A 14,280-nucleotide genomic window follows, 5' to 3' on the forward strand; every position below is an offset into this window, starting at 1 on the left:
CACCGGGGCCTATCTCAGGGAGGGGGGAGGGGGGAGGGATTGCATTGGGAGTTATACCTGATGTAAATGACGAGTTGATGGGTGCTGACGAGTTGATGGGTGCAGCACGCCACCATGACACAAGTATACATATGTAACAAACCTGCACCTTATCCACATGTACCCTAAAACTTAAAGTATAATAAATAAAATTTAAAAAAAGTAATACAAACTTACTGAAATCAGTAGTAAAAATATCTTTTTCTGTATACTTATAAAGTAAATGTGAGTGATTATGAAAAAAAAAACATTTCTTTTGAGTCTGCAAGTTGGAAACACTCTTTTTGTAGAATCGATGAAGGGACTTTTGGGATCACGCTGAGGCCCATGAGGAAAAATGAATATCAAATGATAAAAAGTAGAAGGAAGCTATTTTTGAAATTACTTTGTGGTGTGTGGACTCATCTCAAAGAATTAAAACTTTCTTTTGGATCAGCAGGTTGGAAACACTCCTTTTACTGAATCTGCAAAGGGGCTTTTGGAGAACATTCAGGCATATTGGCAAAAGCTGAATATCTCCACATAGAAAAAAGAAAGAAGCTATCTGTGAAACTGCCTTTTGATGTGTGGATTCATCTCACAGAGTTAAACCTTTCTATTGATTCAGCAGTTTGGAAAAACTCTTTTTTTAGAATCTGCGAAGGGACATTTGGGAGCCCTTTGTGTTCCATGGGAAAACACTGAATATCCCCAGAAAAAAAATGGAAATAAGCTACCTGTGCAACTTATTTGTGATGTGTGGATTCATCTCACAGACTTACACCTTTATTTTGATTCAACAGATTGAAACCCCTCTATTTGTAGAATCTGCAATGGAACATTTGGTAGCTCATTAAGGCTAATGGTGAAAAACAGAATATCCCCAGATGAAAACTAGAAAAAATATATTTGTGAAACTGCCTTGTGTTGTGTAGATTCATCTCACAGAATGAAAACTTTCTTTTCATTAGGCAGCTTGGAAATACTTTTTTTGAAGAATCTGCAAAGAGACACTTGAGAGCCCATTGAGGCCTATGAAGAAAAACCTAATTTCCCCTGTAAAATCTACAAAGAATCTATCTGTAAAACTGCTTTGTGATGTGTGGATTCATCTCACAGAACTAAACCTTTCTTTTCATTCCACAGGTTAAAAACACTCTTCCTGTAGAATCTGTGAAAGGACATTTGGGAGCACATTGAGTTTCATGGAAAAATCGAATATCCCCATACAAAAACTAGAAAGAAGCTATCTTTGAAACTGGTTTGTGATGTGTGGATTCATTGCACAGAGTTAAACCTTTATTTTGATTCAGCCGGTTGGAAACACTCTTTTTGTACAATGTGCAAAGGGACTTTTGGGATCCCATTGAAATCTATGGTGAAAAACCCAATATCCCCATTAAAAAACTTGAAAAATGGTATCTGATAAACTGATTTGTGATGTTTGTATTCATCTCATAGAGTTAAGCCTTTTGATTGATTCAGTTGGTTGGAAACACTCTTTTTGTAGAATGTGTGAAGTGACATTTGGGAGCCCATGGAAGCCGATTGGAAAAAAACAAATATCCTAGATGAAAACTAGAAAGAAGTGATCTGTAAAACTGCTTTGTGATGTCTGGATTCATCTCAGAGAGTTAAATCTATCGTTTGGTTCACCAGGTTGGAAAAACTTTTTTCACTGGACTGCAAAGGTACATTTCAGAGCCCATTGATGCATACAAGGAAAAATAGAATATCCCCAGATAAAAACTAGAATCTATCTGGGAAACTGCTTTGTGTTGTGTGGATTCATCACACAGATTTAAACCTTTCCTTTCATTCAGCTGGTTGGAAACACTCTTTTTGTGCAATCGGCAAAGAGATATTTGGGAGCCCATTGAGGCCTATGTGGAAAAAGAGAATATCCCCGTATAAAAACTAGAAAGAAGCTATCTATTAAAATGCTTCATGATATGTGGATTTATATCCTAGGGTTAAAAGTTCCTTTGGATTCAGCATGTTGGAAACATTCTTTTTGGGGAACCTGTGAAGGGACAATTGGGAGACCATTGAGTCATTTAGAGAAAAACCGAATATCCCCAGATAAAAACTGGAAAGATACTATCTGTGAAACTGCTTTGTAATGTGTGGATTCAGGTCACAGAGTTAAACCTTTCTTTTGATTCTGTAGTTTGGAAACACTTTTGTTGTAGTATCTGAAAAAGGACATTTGGGAGCTTATCATGGCCTATGGCTAAAAAAAAAAACAAAAAAACAAAAAAACCCGAATATTCCCAGATAAAAACTAGAAAGAACCTATTTGTGAAACTGCTTTGTGATGTGTGGATTCATCTCACACAGTTAAACCTTTCTTTTGATTCAGCAGGTTGAAAACATTCTTTTTGTAGAATCTGCAAAGGGACATTTGGGAGCTCCTTGAGGTTTAAGGGAAAAAACAGAATGTCCCCATACAAAAAGTGGAAGGAAGCTATCTTTGAAACTGGCTTGTGATGTGTGGATTCATCTCACAGGGTTAAACTTTCTTTTGATTCAGCAGTTTGGAAACACTCTTTTTGTAGAATCTGTGAAGGGACACTTGGAGCCCTTTGTGGCCTATGGGTAAAACCCTAATATCCCTAGATAAAAACTAAATAGAAGCTATTTGTGAATCTGCTTTCTGATGTGTGGATTCATCTTGCAGAGTTAAACGTATTTTTCATTTCAGCTGGTTGGAAACACTCTTTTTGTACAATCTGAGAAGAGTTAGGGAAAAAACAGAATATCCCCAGATAAAAACTGGAAAGAAGCTATCTGTGAAACTGCTTTGTAATGTGTGAATTCATCTCACCTAATTAACCTGTCTTTGGATTCATCGGTTTGGAAACACTCTTTTTGTAGAAACTGTGAATGTACTTCTTGGAGCCCCTTGAGACCTGTGAGGGAAAAACCGAATATCCCCTGTTAAAAACTTGAAACAAGCTATCTGTGTAACTGCTTGGTAATGTGTGGATTCATCTCACAGAGTTAAACCTTTCTTTTGATTCAGCAGCTTGGAAATATTCTTTTAGCACAATCTATGAAAGGACATTTTGGAGGACATTTTGGATTCTGAAGAAAAATGGAATATGCCAAGATAAAAACTAGAAAGAAATGATCTGTGAAATTCCTATGTGATGTGTGGATTCATCACACATAGTTAAACCTTTTTTTTATTATTCAGCAGGTTAGAAATGCTTTTTTTGTAGAATCTGCGAAGTGACATTTGGGACCCCATTGTGGCCTATGGGGAAAAATAGAATATCCCCATATAAAAACTAGAAAGAAGCCATCTGTGAAACTGCTTCGAGATGTGTGGATTCATATCACAGAATTAACCTTTCTCTTGATTCAGTAGGTTGGAAACACTTTTTTGGTAGAATATGTGAAACCACAATTTGGAGCTTATTGAGGCCTAAGAGGAAAAACCAAATATCCCCACATAAAAACTAGAAACAAGCTAACTGTGAAAATGATTTGTTGGTGTAGACTCATCTCACAGAGTTAAAACTTTCATTTGATTCAGCAGGTTGGGAACACTCTTTTTGCAGAATCTGCCAAAGGACACTTGGTAGCCCATATCACCGGATAAAAACTACAAAGCAGCTATCTCTGAAACTGCTTTGTGATGTGTGGATTCATCTCACAGAGTTAAACCTTTCTTTTTCTTCAGCAATTTGAAAATGCTCTTTTTGTAGAATCTGCAAAGGGACATCTGGGAGCCCATTGAGGACTATGGGGAAAATTGGAATACGCTCAATAAAAACTAGAAAGAAGTTATCTGTGAAACTGCTTGGTGATATATGGATTCATCTCATAGAATTAAAACATTTTTGATTCAGCACGTTGGAAACACTGTTTTTGTAGAATTTGTGAAGCAACATTTGAGAGCTTATTGTAGCCTCTGGGGAAAAAAAGGAATATCCTTAGATAAAAATTAGAAAGAAACTACCTGTGAAATGGCTTTGTCATGGGTGGATTCATCTCACAAAGTTAAGTGTTATGTTTGATTCAGCTGATTGGAAACACTCTTTGTGTAGAATATGTGAAGGGACATTTGGGAGCTTAATGAGGCCTATGGGGAAAAAATCAATTATCCCCAGGCAAAAACTAGAAAAAAAGCTATCTGAGAAACTGTTTTGTGTTGTGTTGATTCAGCTCACATTTTAAAACGTTCCTTTGATTCAGCAGGTTGGTAACACTTTTTTTTTGTAGAATCTGCAAAGGGACATTTGAGAGCCCATTTTGAGTTAAACCTTTCTTATGATACAACATGTTGGAAATACTCTTTTTGTAAAATCTGTGATGAGATATTTCAGAGCCCATTGAGGCCTCTGGGGAAAAACTGAATATCCCCAGTAAAAAAAAAAAAAAAGAAGAAAAAGCTATCTGCCAAACTGCATTGTGATGCATGGACTTATCTCACAAAAGTAAAAGTTTCTTTTGTTTCATCAGGTTGTAAACACTCTTTTTGTAAAATCTGTGAAGGGACATTTGGGAGCCCTTTGAAGTCTATTCGGAAAACAGAATATCTACTGCCAAAAACTAGAAAAAAAAGCTATCTGTGAAACTGCTTTGTGATGTGTGGATTCTTCTCACAGAGTTTAACTTTTCTTTTGATTCAGCAGGTAGGAAACTCACTTTCAGTAGAATCTCTGAAGCAACATTTCAGAGCCAATTTTGGCCTATGGGGAAAAACCAAATATCCCCAGATAAAAACTTAAAAGAAGATATCTGTGAAACTCCTATGTGATGTGTGGATTCATCTCACAGAGATAAACCTTTTTTCTGATTCAGCAGGTTGGATACACTCTTTTTGCTGAATCTGCAGAGGGACATTTAAGAGGACGTTGTGGCCTAGGGGAAAAAAAATGAATATCCTGAAAAAACTAGAAAGAAACAATCTTTGAAACTGTGTTGTGACGTGTGGATTTATCACCAAAAGTTAAAACTTTCTCTTGATTTAGCAGGTTGGAAAGACTGTTTTTGTAGAATCTGTGAAGGGACGTTTGTGAGCCCTTTGAGACCTATCAAGAAAAAGTGAATATTCCTAGATAAAAACTAGAAAGAAGCTATCAGTGAAAATGGTTGGCCATGTGTGCATTCATTTCACAAAGTTGAACATTTCTTTTCATTCAGCAGGTTGAAAGACCTCTGTTTGTAGAATCTATGAAGGAACGTTTCAGAGCCTTTAGAGCCCCATGGAGAAAAACAACATATCTCCAGATAAAAACTAGAAAGAAGCTGTGTGTGAAACTGCTTTGTGATGTGTGGATTCACCCCACAGAGTTAAATCTTTCTTTGATTCAGCAGGTTGGAAGCACCCTTTTAGCAGAATCTGCAAAGGGACATTTTGGAGACTATTTTGGCCTATGGGGAAAAACTGAATATTCCCAGATTAAAACTAGAAAGAAATGATCTGTGAAACTCCTATGTGTTGGGTGAATTCATCTCACAGACTTAAAATTTTCTTTTGATTTAGCACGTTAGAAATACTTTTTTTGTAGAATCTGCTAAGGGACATTTAGAAGCCTATTTTGGCACAATGGAAAAAACAGATTATCCCCAGATAATAACTAGAGAGAAGCCATCTATGAAGTGCTTGGAGATGTGTGGATTTATCTCACAGAGTTAACCTTTCTTTTTATTCTGCAGGTTGGAAAAACTCTTTTGGTGGAATCTGCAAAGAGACAATTGAAAGCCCATTGAGGCCTAAGGGCAAAAACCAAATATCTCCGTATAAAAACTAGAAAGAAGCTATCTGTGAAACTACTTTGTGTGGTATGGACTCAGCTCACAGAGTGAAAACTTTCTTATGATTCAACAGGTTGGAAAGACTCTTTTTGCAGAATCTGTGAAGGGACGTTTGGGATCCCATTGTGGCATAGGGAAAATACCTTATATCCCCAGAAGCAATCTGTGAAACTACTTTGTGACGTGTGGATTTATCTCCCAAGGTTAAAACTTTCATTTGATTAAGCAGGCTGGAAACACTGTTTGTAGAATCCACGAACGGAAATTTGGGAGTCTGTTGAGGCCTATAGAGAAAAACAGAATATTCCCAGATAAAAACTACAAAGAAACTAGCTGTGAAACTGTTTTTGTGATGTGTGGATTCATCTCACAGAGATAAAACTTTCTTTGGATTTGGTTAAGAACACTCATTGTGAAGAATTTGTGAAGGGACATTTGAAAGCCCATTGAGACCTAAGGGAAAAACTGAATATCACTAGAAAGAAGCTATGTGTAAAATTCTTTGTGATGTGTGGATGAATATCACCAGATAAAAACTAGAAAGAAGCTACGTGTAAAACTGCTTTGTGATGTGTGAATTCATCTCACAGAGTTTAACCATTCTTTTGCTTCACTAGGTTGGAAACACTATTTTCATAGAATCTGAAAAGGGACATTAGGGAACCAATTAAGGTCTATGGGGAAAAACCAAATATCCCCATAAAAAACTAGAAAAATGCTATCTGTGAAACTGCTTTGTGTTATGTGGATTCAGCCCACAATGTTGGAGCTTTTTTTTTGATTCAGCAGATTGGAAGCACTTTTTTTGTAGTATCTGTGAAGGGATATTTGAGAGCCATTGTGGCCTATGGAAAAAACTGAATATCCACAGATAACAACTAGAAAGAAGCTATCTCTGAAACTACTTTGTGATGTGTGGATTCATCATACAGAGTTACATTTTTCATTTGATTGAGCAAATTGAAAACATTCTTTCTGTAGAATCTGTGAAGTGACATTTGGGAACCCATTGTGGCATATGGGAAAAAACAGAATATCCCCAGATAAAAACTAGAAAGAAGCTATCTGTGAGACTGCTTTGTGATGTGTGGATTCATCACACAGAGTTAAAATTTTCTTTTGATTCAGCAGGTTTGAAATGCTCCTTTAGCAGAATCTCCAAAGAGACGTTTTAGAAACCATTTTGACCTGCGGGGAAAAACTGAATATCCTCAGATGAAAACTAGAAAGCAGCCATCTATGAAACTGCTTGGAGATGTGTGGATTCATTTGACACAGTTCACCTTTCTTTTGATTCAGCAGATTTGAAACACTCTTGTTAGACTGTGAAGGGACAATTGAGAGCCTATTGAGGCCTAAGGGACAAAACCGAATAACCCCACATAAAGAGTAGAAAGAAGGTAACTGTGAATCTGCATGTGTGGTGTGGACTGAGTTCACAAAGTGAACCTTTCTTTTGATTCAGCAAGTTGGAAACACTCTTTTTGTAGACTCTGAGAAGGGACATTTGGGAGCCCATCATGGCCTAGGGAAAAGCTGAATATCCCCAGATAATAACTAGGCAGAGGCAATCTGTGAAACTGCTATGTGATGTGTGGATTTATGTCATGATGTTAAAACTGTCTTTTGATTAAGCAGGTTGAAAACACCCTGTTAGTAGAATCTGTGAAGGGAAATTTTGGAGCCCATTTAGGCCTGTGGTTAAAAATTGAATATCCCCAGAAGAAAACTAGAAAGAAGCTATTTGTGAAACTGCTTGGCAATGTGTAAATTCATCTCAGAGAGGTAAACCTTTCTTTTGATTCAACAGGTTTGAAACACTCTTTTTCTATAATTTGCAAGGAAACATTTGGGATCACACTGAGGTATATGAAACAAACAAACAAAAAAAAATATCCCCAGATAAAAACCTGAAAGAAGCTATATGTGAAGCTGCTTTCTCATGTGTGGATTCATCTTACAGAGGTAAACCTTTCTTTTGACATTTCAGGTTGGAAACACTCTTTCTGTAGAATCTTCAAAGAGACGTTTGGGAGCCCATTTTGGCCAATGGAAAAAGAACCCAAATGTGAAACTGCTTTGTGATATGTGGATTTGTCTCACAGAGTTAAACCTTTCTTTTGATTCAGCAAGTTGGAGACACTCTTTTTGTAGAATCTGTGAAGTGACATTTGGGAGGCCATTATGGCCAATGATGAAAAACCAAATGTCTCCAGATAAAAACTAGAAAGAAGCTGTCCATGAAACTGCTTTCTATAGTGTGGATTCAACTCACGGAGTTAAACCTCTCTTTTGATTCAGCAGTTCGCATACAGTCTTTTTGTAGAATCTGCGAAGGGACACTTGGGAGTACATTGATGCCTATGGGGAAAAACCGAATATCCCCAGATAAAAATTGCAAAGAATCTGTCTGTGAAACTGCTTTCTGATGTGTGGATTCACGTCACAGAATTAAAGCTTTCTTTTGATTGAGCAGATTAAAAACACTCTTTTTGTAGTATCTGTGAAGGTACATTCTGGAATATAATGTGTCCTTTTGGGAAAAAAGGAATATCCCCAGATAAAAACTAAAAAGAAACTATCTGTGAATCTGTTTTGTGATGTGTGGATTCATCTCACAGAGATAAATCTTTCTTTTGACTCAGCATGTTGGAAAAACTTTTTTTCCTAGAATCCGCAAAGAAACATTTGGGAGCTCATTGTGGCCTATATGGTAAAACCGATTGTCCTCTGATAAGAACTGCAAAGAAACTAGCTGTGAAGCTGCTTTGTGTTCTGTAGACTCACTTCACAGGGCTAAACCTTTCTTTTGATTCAGCAATTTGCACACACTCTTTTTGTAGAATCTGTGAAAGGACACTTGGGAGCTTATTGAGGCCAATGGGGACAAAGAGAATATCCCCAGATAAAAACTAAAAAGAAGTTATCTGTGAATCTGTTTTGTGATGTGTGGATTCATCTCACAGAGATAAACCTTTCTTTTGACTCAGCCTGTCAGAAAAATTTTTTTCATAGAATCTGCAAAGAAACATTTGGGAGCCCATTGTGGTCTATGGAGTAAAGCCGATTGTTCCCTGATAAAAACTGGAAAGAAACTGTCTATGAAACTGCTTTGTGTTCTTTGGATTCAACTCACAGAGTTAAATCTTTCTTTTGATTTAGTAGTTTTACAACACTCTTTTTGTAGAATCTGTGAAGGAACCCTTGGGAGACCAGTGAGGCTTATGGGGAAAAATTGAATATCACCAATAAAAACTAGAGAAAAGTTATCTGTGAAACTGCTCTGTGATGTGTGTATTCATCTCACAGGGTTAAACCTTTGATTTGATTCACAATGTTGGAAACACTTTTTTCACTGAATCTGTGAAGAAACATTTCAGAGTCCACTGAGGCCAAAGTGAGAAAACTGAATATCCCAATAAAAACCAGAAAGAAGGGATTTGTAAAACTACTTTGTGTGCTGTGAAATCATCTCACAGAGTTAAATCTTTCTTTTGATTCAGCAGGTTGGAAACACTCTATAGAATCTGTGAATGGACACTTGGGAAGCCATGGATGCCTATGGGGAAAAAATGGAGTATCCCCAGATGAAAACTAGAAGGAAGCTACTTGTGAAACGGCTTGGTGATGTGTGGATTCATCTCACAGAGTTAAAATTCATTTTGATACATCGGATTGGAAACAATCTTTTTGTAGAATCTGTGAAGGAACATTTGGTAGTGCATTTTAGCCTAAGGAGAAAATACAAATATCCCCAGATAAAAACTAGAAAAAAAGCTATATGTGAAACTCCTTTGCAAGGTGTGGATTCATCTCACAGAGTTAAACTTTTCTTTTAATTCAGCGGGTTGGAAACTCTGTTTTTGTAGAATATGCAAACAGACACTTGGGACCATATTGTGGCCTAAGGGGAAAAAGTGAATATCCCCAAATAAAAATTAAAAAGTAGCTATCTGAGAAACTGCTTTGTGATGTGGATTCATCACACAGAGTTAAACTTTTCTTTTGATTCAGCAGGTTAAAAACACTCTTTTTGTAGAATCTGCAAAGGGACGTTTGGGTGCACATTATGGGTAATGGGGAAAAACAGAGCATCCCCACATAAAAACTAGAAGGAAGCTACCTATGAAACTGATTGGTGATGTGTGGATTCATTTCACAGATTTAAAACTTTTTTTTTTTTTTTTGATGCAGCAGATTGGAAATGCTCTTTTTGTAGAATCTATGAAGCAACACTCAGGAGCGCATTTTGGCCTATGGGAAAAATAGGAATATCCCCAGATAAAAACTAAAAAGGAGCTATCTGTGAAACTGCTTTGTTATGTGTGGATTCATTTCACAGAGTTAAACTTTTATTTTAATTCAGCAGGTTGGAAACTATCTTTTCGTAGAATCTGTGAAGGGACATTTGAGAGTCTACTGTGGCCTATAGGGAAAAAGTGAATAGCCTTAAATAAAAACCAGAAAGAAGCTATCAGTGAAGCTGCTTTGTAATGTGTGGATTCATCTCACAAAGCTCAAACTTTCTTTTTATTCAGCAGGTTGGAAACACTCTTTTTGTTGGATCTGCAAAGAGATATTTCAGAGACAATTGAGGCCTATAGGGAAAAGTTGACATCCTCAGATAAAAAGTAGAAAGAAGCTATCTGTGAAACAGCTTTGTGATGTGTGGATTCATCTCACAGTGTTAAACCTTTCCTTTGACTCAGCAGATTGGAAAAACCCTTTTTCTAGAACCTGTGAGGAAATATTTGGGATCCCATTGAGGCCTACAGGGAAAAACAGAGTATCCCCTGATAAAAACTTGAAAGAAGGTATCTGTGAAACATCTTTGTCTTTTCTAAATTCATCTCACAGAGTTAAAAGTTTCTTTTGATTCAGCAGTTTGGAAACACTCTTTTTGTAGAATCTCCAAAGGGATATTTGAGAGTACATTGAGGCATACAAGGTAAAACCACATATCCCCAGAAAAAAAACTAGAATGAATCCATCTATGAAACTTGTTGGTGATGTATGAGTTCATCTTACAGAGTTAAAACATTTTTTTGATTTAGCAGATTGGAAACACTCTTTTTGTAGAATCTGTGAAAGGATATTTGGGAATCTATTGTGGCCTTCAAAAAAAAAAAAAAAAAGAATATCCCCAGATAAAAAGTAGAAAGAAGCTATCTGTGAAACTGATTTGTGATGTGTGGATTCATTTCACAGAGTTAAACCTCACTTCTGATTCACCAATGTGGAAACACTCTTGTCATAGAATCTGTGAAGGGACATTTGAGAGCCCTTTGAGGCCTATGGAAAGAAACTGAATATTCCCAGATACAATCTAGAAAGGAGTTATCTCTGAATCTGCTTTGTGATATACAGATTCCTCCCACAGAGTTAACACTTCTTTTCATTCAGCAGGTTGGAAACACTATTTTTGTACAACCTGTGAAGGGACATTTGGGAGCCCATTGAAGCCAATGGGGAAAAACTGAATATCCCCAGATAAAAACTAGAAAGAAGCTATCTGTGAAACTGCTTTTTGATTTGTGGATTCATCTCACAGAGCTAAACCTTTGCTTTGAGTCAGCAGGGTGGAAAAACTCTTTTTCTAGAATCTGCAAAAAAACACTGGGGCACCCATTGAGGCCTATGGGGAAAACCGGAATATACCCAGTAAAAAAAATAGAAGGTATCTGCAAAACAGCTTTGTGATGTGTGGATTCAACTCACAGAGTTAACCTTGCTTTTGATTCTGCAGATAAAATTGCAAAATTATAAAATCTGCAAAGGGATGTTTTTGCATCCATTGAGTCCTAAGGGGAAAAACAGAATATCCCCAGATTAAAACTAGAAAGAACCTATGTGTGAAAAATACTTGATGTTGTATGGATTCATCTCATAAAGTTAAAGCATTTTTTTCATTCAGCAGGTGGAAAACACTTTTTTGTAGGATCTGCAAGGGACATTCAGGAGCCCATTGGGGCCTAAGGGGAAACACCAAATATCCCCACAAAAAACTAGGAAGAAGTTATCTGTGAAACTTCATTGTGATCTGTAGATTCATCTCACAGAATTAAAGCTCTTTTTTCATTCATCAGGTTAGAAACGCTCTTTTCATAGAATCTGCGAAAGGTCCCTTGGGATACCATTGATATCTAAGGGGAAAAACGGAATATCCCCAGGTAAAAACTAGAAAGAAGCTATCTGTGAAACTGCTTTGTGACATGTGAATTCATCTCACAAAGTTACACCATTGTTTTCACTCAGCTGGTTAAAAACACTCGTTTTGTAGAATCTGTGAAGGGACATTTGGGAGAACATTGAGGCCTATGAACAAAAACTGAATATCCCCACGTTAAAACTAGAAAGAATGTTTCTGTGAAACTGCTTTGTGTGCAGTGGATTCATCTCACAGAGTTAAACTTTTCTTTTGATTCAGCAGTTTGGAAACACTCTTTTTGTAGAATCTACAATGGAACACTTGAGAGCCCATTGAGGTTTATTGGGAAAAGCAGAATATCCCCAGATAAAAACAAGGAAGAAGCTATATGTGAAACTGCTTTGTGATGTGTGTATTCACCACACAGAGTTAAACTTTTATTTTATTTATTTATTTATTTATTTATTTTTTGAGAGGGAGTCTGGCTCTGTCGCCCAGGCTGGAGTGCAGTGGCCGGATCTCAGCTCACTGCAAGCTCCGCCTCCCAGGTTTATGCCATTCTCCTGCCTCAGCCTCCCAAGTAGCTGGGACTACAGGTGCCCGCCACCTCTCCCGGCTAGTTTTTTTTTGTATTTTTTTAGTAGAGATGGGGTTTCACCGTGTTAGCCAGGATGGTCTTGATCTCCTGACCTCGTGATCCGCCTGTCTCGGCCTCCCAAAGTGCTGGGATTACAGGCTTGAGCCACCGCGCCCGGCCTAAACTTTTATTTTTATCCAGAATGTTGGATAAATTCTTTTTCTGGATCTGCAAAGGGACATTTAGAACCCATTGATGCCTTTGGAGAAAAATGGAATATCCTCAGATAAAAAGCAGAAAGAAGCTATCTGTGAAACTGCTTTGTGATGTGTGGATTCATCTCACAGAGTTACACCTTTCTTTTTATTCACCATGATGGCAACATTCTTTTTTGCAGGATCTGTGAAGGGACATTTGGAAGCCCATTGAGGCCTTTGGAATAAAACCAAATATCCACAGATAAAAACTAGAAAGAAGCTATCTGTGAAACTGCTTTCTGATATGTGGATTCCTCTCATGGAGTTAAACTTTTATTTTGATTCTGTGGTTGGGACACACTCTTTTTTTAGAATCTGTGAAGGGACAATTTGGAGCCCACTGTGGCCTATGGGGTAAAACAAAATATCCCCAGAAAAAAAATTACAAAGAAGCTATCTGTGAAACTGCTTTGCAATGTTTGGATTAAACTCAAATGGGTAAAGCTTTCTGTTGATTCAGCAGGTTAAGAACACTCTTTTTGTAGAATCTGTGAAGGGACATTTAGGAGCCCATCGAGGCCTATTGGGAAGACAGAATATCCACAGATAAAAACTAGAAAGAAACTATCTGTGAAACTGCTTTGTGATGCATGGATTCATCTCACAGTGTTTAAACTTTTTTTTTATCCAGCAGGTTGGAAATTCTTTAAGTAGAATCTGCATCTGCAAAGGGATATTTAGTAGCCCATTTGGGCATATAAGGAAAAACTGAACATACCCAGATAAAAACTAAAAAGAAGCTATCTGTGAAACTCCTATGTTATGTGTGGATTCATCTCAGAGAGTTCAAACTTTCTTATGATTTAGTAGATTGGATACACTCTTTTTGTAGACTCTGTGATGGGACATTTGGGAGCCCTTTGTAGTCTATGGGAAAAAATAGAATATTTCCATATAAAACCTAGAAAGAAGCCATCTGTGGAACTGCTTGGTGATGTGGGGATTCATCTCACAGAATTGTGGGGATTCATCTCACAGAATTAACTTTTATTTTCATTTGGCAGGTTAGAATCACTCTTTTTGTAGAATCTGCAAAGGGACATTTGGGAGTCCATTGAGGCCTAAGGGGAAAAACACAATGTCCCCAGATACAAACTAGAAAGCAGCTCTGTCAGACTGCTCTGTGTTGTGTGGATTCATCTCACAGAGATAAACCTTTCTTTTGATTCATCAGGTTGGAAACACTCTTTCTGTAGATTCTGAGAAGGGACATTTGGGAACCCTTTGTGGCATAGGAGGAAAACAAAATATCCCCAGGTGAAAAATAGAAAGAAACAGTCTTTGAAACTGCTTTGTGATGTGTGGACTTATCTCCCAAAGTTAAAACTTTCTCTTGTTTCAGCAGGTTGGAAACACTGTTTTTGTAGAATCTGTGAAAGGACATTTGTGAACCCTTTGAGGCCTATTAAGAAAAACTGAATATTCCCAGATAAAAACCAGAAAGAATCTTTCTGCTAAATTGGTTTGTGATGTGTGGATTCATCTCACTGAGTTAAACATTTCTTTTCATT

The 14,280-nt window shown here is 37.2% G+C and overlaps 1 protein-coding gene across 1 annotated transcript in view; it reads right to left on the bottom strand.

The window, feature by feature from the left end:
* Positions 1-14,280, bottom strand: part of LOC144338518 (uncharacterized) — a 129,764-nt gene that overhangs the window by 29,415 nt on the left and 86,069 nt on the right. The window contains exon 3 of the mRNA XM_077988407.1: positions 2,846-2,930. Within this exon, the coding sequence (XP_077844533.1) occupies positions 2,846-2,930 (85 nt within the window). The remainder of the gene's footprint in view (positions 1-2,845; positions 2,931-14,280) is intronic.

Source organism: Macaca mulatta, chromosome X, assembly GCF_049350105.2.
Source record: "Macaca mulatta isolate MMU2019108-1 chromosome X, T2T-MMU8v2.0, whole genome shotgun sequence".
Taxonomy (NCBI): domain Eukaryota; kingdom Metazoa; phylum Chordata; class Mammalia; order Primates; family Cercopithecidae; genus Macaca; species Macaca mulatta.